Source organism: Parambassis ranga, chromosome 7, assembly GCF_900634625.1.
Source record: "Parambassis ranga chromosome 7, fParRan2.1, whole genome shotgun sequence".
Taxonomy (NCBI): domain Eukaryota; kingdom Metazoa; phylum Chordata; class Actinopteri; family Ambassidae; genus Parambassis; species Parambassis ranga.
In genome coordinates, this window is record NC_041028.1 from 13,507,395 (window position 1) to 13,516,166 (window position 8,772).

General features: G+C 41.4%; 1 protein-coding gene across 1 annotated transcript; it reads right to left on the reverse strand.

The window, feature by feature from the left end:
- Positions 1–355: 355 nt before the first annotated feature.
- krt18a.1 (keratin 18a, tandem duplicate 1) lies at positions 356–5,742 on the reverse strand. The gene is made up of 8 exons (XM_028409269.1): positions 5,221–5,742; positions 3,447–3,529; positions 2,937–3,093; positions 1,860–2,024; positions 1,632–1,757; positions 1,201–1,421; positions 1,010–1,120; positions 356–500 (listed from the first exon to the last, which is right to left on the reverse strand). Exons 1-8 carry the CDS (start codon positions 5,653–5,655, stop codon positions 488–490), a joined length of 1,311 nt encoding a protein of 436 aa, XP_028265070.1. The 5' UTR covers positions 5,656–5,742; the 3' UTR covers positions 356–487.
- Positions 5,743–8,772: the final 3,030 nt, after the last annotated feature.

Genomic DNA, 8,772 nt, shown 5'->3' on the forward strand with positions numbered 1-8,772 from the left:
AAACACGATCCAGACAATTAATTTGAGAAATATATAAAGCCTATCAGAAATGCCACACAGTACATGGGGAGTAAAGGTGAAAGGCCAGCAGTCAGGCTTTTGTAGCTCAAACTGCTAAAAATGCTCATGCTGGTTTTGATAGAGGGGCGTCACAGTATGTTTCCTATGGGGCTGCGTAGCTGCAGACCAGAGAGTGTATGCATAGTGTTATGACTGATGTGTTAACATTGTTAAAACACATCATACATGTTGGTTGGGCTCCAGTTAGTGGCTTTTAAGATAAGATAATCCTCTATAGTAGCACAGCAGGGGAAGTTCGCAAAGTAGCTTCAATAAAGCACACAGTAATAACCGCTTTATGTAATGTATTGGTTTTAATGAGCACTAAATTAGAATAAATTGTAAATACACAACTGACAGTTTTAAGTGAACTAAACAAACCAGATTTTTCTAGCCAGGATCTGCAGAGTCTGGATCCGCCCGGAGCTCAGATGTTCTTACTGGGAAAGAAAGCAGTTATCAAACTTCTGTTTTTGTTTTCATCATTTTATAATAATATAATCTGGTATAAAAACAAGACACATCACAAAAAAAAACATTTCTCAAATGATTTATTAAAATGTCTGATCCTCACAGCGCAGTAGGCAGACTCAACTGGACAGAAAGAAAACCAAAGATGATGAAATATAAAACTTTTTTTTTTAAGTTTGACTCTTAATGTTCAATGTCCTCAATTAATCTGAAAAGTGTCTCCAATTCTCAAATCGTTTGTAAATATCTGCAGGTCAACACACAAACACATAAATAACTCATGATGAAATAAATAAAGATGATTTAGTTTTCTTCTGGTCCAGTTTTTTATCAGCCTGTAAAGAGCTGTATACCCAGGAAGTCAAACTAATAGCAGACAGCCATGGATTAACGGTTAGTGCTGAATGACTAGGAAATCATATGTTAGTGTTATGATGACAGTGACAGTGATAGATGGAAGTGCCAGTTGGTTCCTCACAGGTTTTTGGTCTCTGTGCTGGAGGACACCACCTTTCCGTCCACCAGGGTCTGTGTGACGGTCATCACTTTGGTCTTTACTGTTCTCTGCTCCTGTAGAGCGTCCTGAAGCCTGAATGAAAACATTAAGATCAAATTAGATTTGTAAATGATAAACTTTGAATATTCATATTTTTGATTCATCCTACGCACGTGAAGTCTTCTCCGTCCAGGAGGCGTCTGTATGTTGCGATCTCGGCCTCCAGCTTCATCTTTGTGTTGAGCAGGGCCTCGTACTCCTGCGTCTGCAGCTGGATGTTGTTACGCAGCTGTGTGAGCTCTGCCTCCAGGCCCAGAATGATGGAGTTGAGAGACTCGATCTCCATGTTGTAGCGTAGCTCTGTGTCTCTCAGCGTGCCCTCCAGAGAGGCTTTCTGTGAAAGAATGGAACAGGTTAAATTTTTACAGCAAACCCAGCTGGCCGATGACAGCTCCATAGCGACGGGTCACCAGAGTGTAAAGCTTGTGTCAACAAAGTAAAAAAGGGAATGACTCGAAGTGAGAGTGCTGTGTTGGGCTTAGCGGGGAGTTATGATGAGTGTGTGTTGAGTTAATGAAGTATGTGCTGACTGAGTGCTTCTCACCAGGCTCTTCTGTGACTCCAGTTCGATCTCCAGTGTTTGTATCTGTCTGCGCAGGTCGTTCACCTCCGTCCTGGCTCCCTTCAGGGCCTCTGTGCTCTGGGTCACTTGGGTCTGCACTTCTGTGATCTGCAATAATACATTCAAAGAAAATCACTTTTAGTCTTCATTAATTGACTTTAATGAACAAAGACTGTCCTGTGTGTTGCTAGTTTCTCATTGACAGTTTACCTGTGATTCATGCCATGCTTTTAGTTCTTCCTGGTTCTTCTGTGCCATTTTCTCATACTTGGCCCTAATTTCTGCCATAATCTGAGCCAGGTCCTGGCCCTTGGGAGCGTCAACATCAACATGGACTCCGGACTGGGCAATCTGGTTACGGAGCTCCATGACTTCCTGAAAAAACATATTAGTAATGTTGAGTTTTTGTTTCACTTTTCTGAAGGTTAGGTTACAAAGGTTAGAAAACGTTCCCAGTAATTTCAATACATCGTTTTTTCCCCAGCTGTTTTCATTCTTCCTCTAAGCACTGTGACCTAGCTGTAGCTCCTGGCCTCTTCCAAACATAATCACACACTATGGTCAGGTAAATATACAGAGGAGGCATCTAAAGCTGGGCCCCTTAACACTTAATTTAATATTTCACTCAGTAAACAAACGTTTGTGTTTTGGCTTATGCTCACAAATTCTTTGGTACTTGTTGCCAAATAAGGATGGGAACCACTTTTACGATGAGGCTTCCCACAGAAGTCGCAGGCGGATATTTCAGATTTCTCAGCAAACCTCCCTCTTTTCCATCCTCTAAAAGCCTGTTTTCAGGAACGCCCTGCAGCCCACCCACTGGATCTCTCAGCTGCAGTCGTGGCGCGGTGTTTGACGTGCATGCATAACTTAAGTGTACACACTTATGATAAAAGGGATGAGCTAGCAAGCAAATATTGATCTTCTGAAGGTGTGGATGTTTGCTTAAACAACATGCAGAGAGGTTGTACTGTTATATTTTTTTAGGCTTTGTTCAAAGCCCTGCTAAAAATGTCAGCAAGAGTAAGGTAACAAGAGCATGACCATGGGAAGTGGATGTTAAAGAGCCTGTTTTCTACATTGGCTCATTATGATGAAGTGATACGGTCTAAGGTCACAATTTGTTGCTGACATTGGAAGTCTCTGGTTGTTTTTATGAGAATTTTGAAAGCGGTGGGGTTGAGGTGGGTTATTGTAACATCACTGTACACCGGGGTTTGGTGTGCTGATTGTTGAGGGGGCAACATAGTCTTTGATTATTAAAGTTTATAGAGCTTAAAAACTCACATTTTCATGGTTCTTCTTGAGGTGGATGAGCTCCTCTTTCAGGGCTTCGATTTCGCTCTCAAGGTTCATGCGGCTCATGTTGGTGTCGTCGATGACTTTCCTCAGACCAGCGATGTCGGCCTCGACTGACTGGCGGATGGCCAGTTCAGACTCGTACCTAAACAGCACATGATAGTAAGAATTAACCCCTTATTCAGCATCTGACCATTCATAGATTGAACTAAATGGGTGTAACTTTGCAGGCAGACATCTTTTCTTTATGTTCAAATGTATATGGTCATTATTCGGTGCGCAGCTGTGTTTGCTGAAACATTTGGCTTATGACTCAACTGCAACAGCTCCACCAGTATATGATGCAAAGGTGATGATTTAAGACCGCAAGACAAATCTCTATAGATTATGACACTATGTATTCATCCTGCAGCTCTTTCAGCAGTAAAACAGGGTGTTCCCACAGCTGTCTGGCTTATAAGACTTGACTGTCTCAACGGTAAAACAGGCGGGTCTTACTTCACTCTGAAGTCATCAGCTGCCAGGCGAGCGTTGTCGATGTTAAGGACCAGGCGGGCATTATCAGTGGTGGCATCAAACACCTAGAACAGGTTTACAAAAGAGATGAGTAAACATTTACATTTAGAGCAAAAAGCAGAGAGATAAAAAGAGTCAGGATTTTGTTTGTTCATGTCACGAAGACCACTTAGACACTTGCTGTATTGTAGGGATATGATGATGAATTTAGGAAATGCATTTACAAAGCTAAGAGTTTGAGCTTTAGTAGCAGTTATTTTGTTATATTTGGGATATATAACATATGTTATAACTTATATTTGCGGGGGCAACGTGGTTATTGTCAGAGACTAGGTATCACTTTCTGTATGTAAAAAAGGACAGATGGTTTCATTATTTGCTTTGGCAGTCACAGTACAGTAGATAAGGCTTAGCGATGGATGGATGGCAGGGGAGGCATCCAGGTGACAAAGTCCACGAGCCAATCATTGGCTGCCAGGCAGCAGCTGTCCTGCTGCTGAGGAACAGGATCTATCCTGTCAGCGGGTTATTTGCATGAGGTGGAAGGTAGCAAGACTGGTTGTGTGTGCGTGCGCAAGCTTGGTCATGTGATTGGATGTGTGAGTTTGCATGGATAGTTGACTTGACGTGCACTGCTGGATTGAACTGTTTTCTCAGATGGTGGTTGAGGTTGCTCCTTTGAGTGTTTTTCTGCATCAGGAGAGAAATGAGGGATTGTTTTGTAACCCTGGGCTGTTTGGATAAACTGAGCTTCTCTGCTGTTAGCAGAATAAACACAACCTATTTTCAAAGCATATTTGCTCTTATGTAATGATAAGAGTTGGGGAAAAAAGATGCTAAACTTCCTTTTCTTTTTCTTTTGCTCCCTGTTTCAGTCACGTCCTTCTTTCAAAGAAATCTTTGCTGACCTTGATGTTTTATCTGTTCTGTTCCTACAAGGAAAAAGATTAGAAAAATGCATGTCACATTTTCCCACTGTGAGAACATGCTCAAATAACACGGTTTAACTTTTTACCCTTTACACTAGATACATAGTATTTGAGAGTTGTTCCAAGTAGGAATGCTCCATTCGGAAAATATTCTCAACTCTTTTTTTTCCTGAAGGAAAAATGAGGTTTTGAATGGAGAATACATTTCTCTTTCACTAAATGTTCGATCTTGTGCCTTCATTCACTTGTCCTTCTTTGAAAATAACCGTGTAGACAGAAAGTTTCTCTTCTTTCCCCTTTCCTCTAGTGTTTGTTGGTCCCATTGTTCAACAAATAGGAAAAGAGTAGTTAAGCTCATTATGTATGGGCCTGTGAGTTGACCCTTTATGGTCTGTAGTGTCCCTGGATTCTCATTATTTTTGTTTGTCTTTTGTTTCCTGTCTCTCTGACCCCCCTGATGCACTGACATTCCTCCTCCATACTGTTTCCGGCCCAGCCCTCGCCCCCCTGGCCTCAGGACTAGCAGTGGGCACTGTGCCAAGCACCAGCAGACCCTAACCACCTTGAACACGGTGTTAGTGTAGAATACCTTTAAGTGTCTGTGTATGGAGCCTATACTCTGTTTTACGCTTACATCACATCTACTCAAAACATCTTTCTACAACTTCTTATTCTGGCTTTCATCTTTCAGTTGACCCCCACCATCAATCGCCCCTCTCACATGGTTTTGCTCAACTGCCTCAACACTTAATAAATCTACACATGCACATTCCCTTGTCTGGCCTCGTTCCTCCTTCTCCTCCTCCATTTCCACCCCCACTCCTCACCTTCTTCCTCAGGTCATCCAGGATGACCTGGTACTTGCTGTAGTCTCTGAAGTCAGGTCCGCTCTTCTCCAGGGCCTCCTTGATCTTAATCTCCAGCTTGTGGTTGGCCTGCTCCAGGTTCCTCACTGTCTCCAGGTAGTTGGCCAGGCGGTCGTTCAGGTTCTGCATGGCAAACTTCTCATTGCCCATGATGTCTGCACTGTTTCCGCTCACCTGGACACTGCTGGAGAAGCCCCCCGCTCCGGAGCCCATTCCCATGCTGGTTCCAAGCCCGCTGCGGGCGGTAGAGGAGATGCTGATGCGGTGCCCACCAGACCCTCCATGAACAGAGGAGGCCCTGTAGACTGGAGCAGAGGTACGAGTGACTGACACAGCAGGACCTCTGCTACTAGTAGAGGAGCGCACTGAGTATGCAGTTTGCCTGGAGGTTTGCATTGTTGCTGAGACTCAGTGAGAGAGACTGTGAGTAGGAGAGAGAGGCACAGGCTGGCTAGGCAGAAATTGGAGCTCACAGACACAAGGCAGGAGGAGAGGGGAAGCTGTTTAAACTTTATAAACCTTGTGGGCCCTCAGGTCCGCCCCTCTGGCCACTCCTCCTCACCCTGTCACCTCCCTCTTTTCCACTGGCCTAAACCACAGGACTGCTCAGAGCACGTCTTTGTCCTTCACAACCTTACCCTAAGTTGGTAAATCTGGTGGATGCAAATGGAATTCAATAACTTTGAGATTTAAGAGAACCAGGAAAATAAAACCAGATATTTTCTATCAGACATGAATGAGTCTAATAGAATAACTTTAAAATGTATATAGCTTCTTATTTCTACCAACAATTCCCCAGAGGGTACACATAAATTGAGTTTTTTTTTCTGCAATTGTTGCAGCTACACAGACATTAAATAAATTATTAATAAAAAGTTAAAAAAACATGAGCTTGTGTGTGTAGGTGCGACTCTTTGGTGTGAAATAGATTTTTGTTTCAACACCATAGGTGAAGTAATCTAAGGCAGCATTAATCAGAATAACAGTATGCAGTTGCAATACCACAAGTCAGATTTTCACACCCACAATCTGTTGCTTCAGACAGTGATGCAACATGAGCCATCATCATCATCATCATCACTGTCTTTAGTCACAGTAGGTGTGTGAAGTTTTGTCACACCTGGTTGACATGTCTTCCAGGTGTGACATGATAAAAGAATTCACAATCATCATGATGTGGATCTCTTGACTGCTCCTCATGTGTCAGTCTGTACCATCATTACAATATACCGGTAGTGGCCATAAAATGAATATATATATATATATATATATATATAGTGATATTTTGCAACATTAATTTGTAATTCTTTTTAGATGTGACAATTGTGTAATGAAAACTGCGTATTGTGACAGCCATATGGCTTCTCTCCATTGGCTTCTGTAAATTCTGCATAATGTACAAGTACACAAAACACAGAATAATACAGCTCACCTGTGTTGGTACTGTAAAGCCTTTGTGGTTGATAAAGTTGAATAAAATGAATTTCTGAGGTGTTAGATAGCTCCAGATGTTATGTGTACTGCAGTATGTTATCCTGCTAGCCGGATGTGTGTCTGATTGCCCCCCCTACCATTAAGGATGTGGTCAAACAAAGGAACAATTCAACATTCTGCTTAGTCGATAGGAACAATGACTTTTCTACAGCAGTAAATATACTTCAGAGGCCCTCCTGCAGGTTTTTAACACAAGCACATTCCACACACACACACACACATTGAACTTGGTATTTTTTTTTCTTTTAGGCTTCTTTTCAGTTTTACACTTTGTTTTATGAGTTGTTTGAAGGTTAGGCGTTAATACACGAGCATGTTTTGTACATACCTGTCTAAGCTTTAAATTGTGTTTCCAGTGTACAAACCATTAGGCAATGATTTGGAAATACGCCTCCCCACCCACCACCTGCTATATCAGCTTTAACTTGTTCTCGGGTTGATTTTCTGCTTCACAGTTTAGATGCTCAGTGCACATTTTTGTTTGTTTTCCAGGAAGGAACATGCAGCAGGATATTAAAGTCTAAAGAGCTACAGCTGAAATCAAAACATCTCTTGTTGTCATTGAGCAGGCAAAGAGAAGGGATACCTGGTAAGCATAGCAATAAAGTGGCTTCGTATTAGAACAATACAAATGCCTTTAACTTGAATCAGGGAGGGACAGACAGGAGACCAAAACCTTTATTTATGATGAGCAGATAGGTCTCACATATCTTCAATCTTTCTCTTTAAAAACAACAAACCCTATCAAGGGTCTCTTTGTGGTCCACTAGTTTCTGCTGTGTTTTGTCTGGTGCTGCGGGCTGTCACACCCAGCAAAGAAAACAAAGATTCAGGCACAGAGATGATAGCTGATGTAAAGCAGATAAGTGTCACATTACAAGCTTACTTTGTGTATGCGTAAGATAAATGATGGAGATTAGTGTGTGCTTTCCCATGTAAAACTGTGTGACACAGAAGTACAACAAAGAAGTAAACCGAACAATAAGACTGTTCAGTGATTAGTTTAAAGAATTGATTAAACCTTCTGGAAGAACAAGCATAAGAAGATAAGATGAAGACAGACCAGAGTTAGTTTAGCCTAAACACAAATACTACTTCCCAGATACCACAAAATAGCTAGAAAATGAATATATAGAGCAGCCATCTTTAAAGTTGAAGTTAAATTTTGACTTTAAGTCAGATTTCCATTGAAAAACTTTGATTTGAAATTAACACACTGTATGTACTTTAAAAAGCTCCATTTTCTTCCAGTTTGTTTCTAACAGTGAAATTTCTAATTTATTTTAAAATTTTGAAGTAGCTGCCTTTAGATTGCTGTTGTTAGAACCTACCTATATGTACAGAGAGTTGTACTGTGTTGATTATATTTGTGTTTTTCACCCCACTTAATCCACACATGACTTTGGTATCTTTCCATATCAGTTTCATAAAAAGTGGAAAAATACTTTCAGTTCTGAGCCCTTATAGGGGCTTTTCATCCAGGTGTGTGAATGTTGTTTTATTTTTGGCTCATGTTTCATGGCATGACTAGTTTACATTTGTTAATGATGCATTAATATCAGGTAAAATCAACAGGGTCAGTGCAGATTCTGACCTGCGAGAGTTACTCTTGTCCCATGTTTCATCTTCACCCATAACTATTTACCCTGTGATGTGATACACATTAGTCATTATCCTGCCTTTTGTCACAAGTTTTGGTAGGCAGCAGCGCCAACTAGGGACTTACCGCACAGGCTTTGGACTCATGTCAAGAATTTTTGTCTGTCACTACCCTGATACTCATCACCCACCGTGAACGGTTCCCCTCCCAGTTACACACTAATCTCTGTTTCTGGAAGGAGCAGCTCACAGTTTGTTCCTGAGCATATTATCAAATTTGTGTGGTTCATGAAAGTGTTATATTGTTCTTAATGTTGTAGACAAAGCTGCTTTTTTGTTCTTTCAATTGAATAAAATGCTCTGATTTTTTCAGTGAACATTTTTACAGCTTCACAGGAGAGGTACCTTTATGTACTGTAA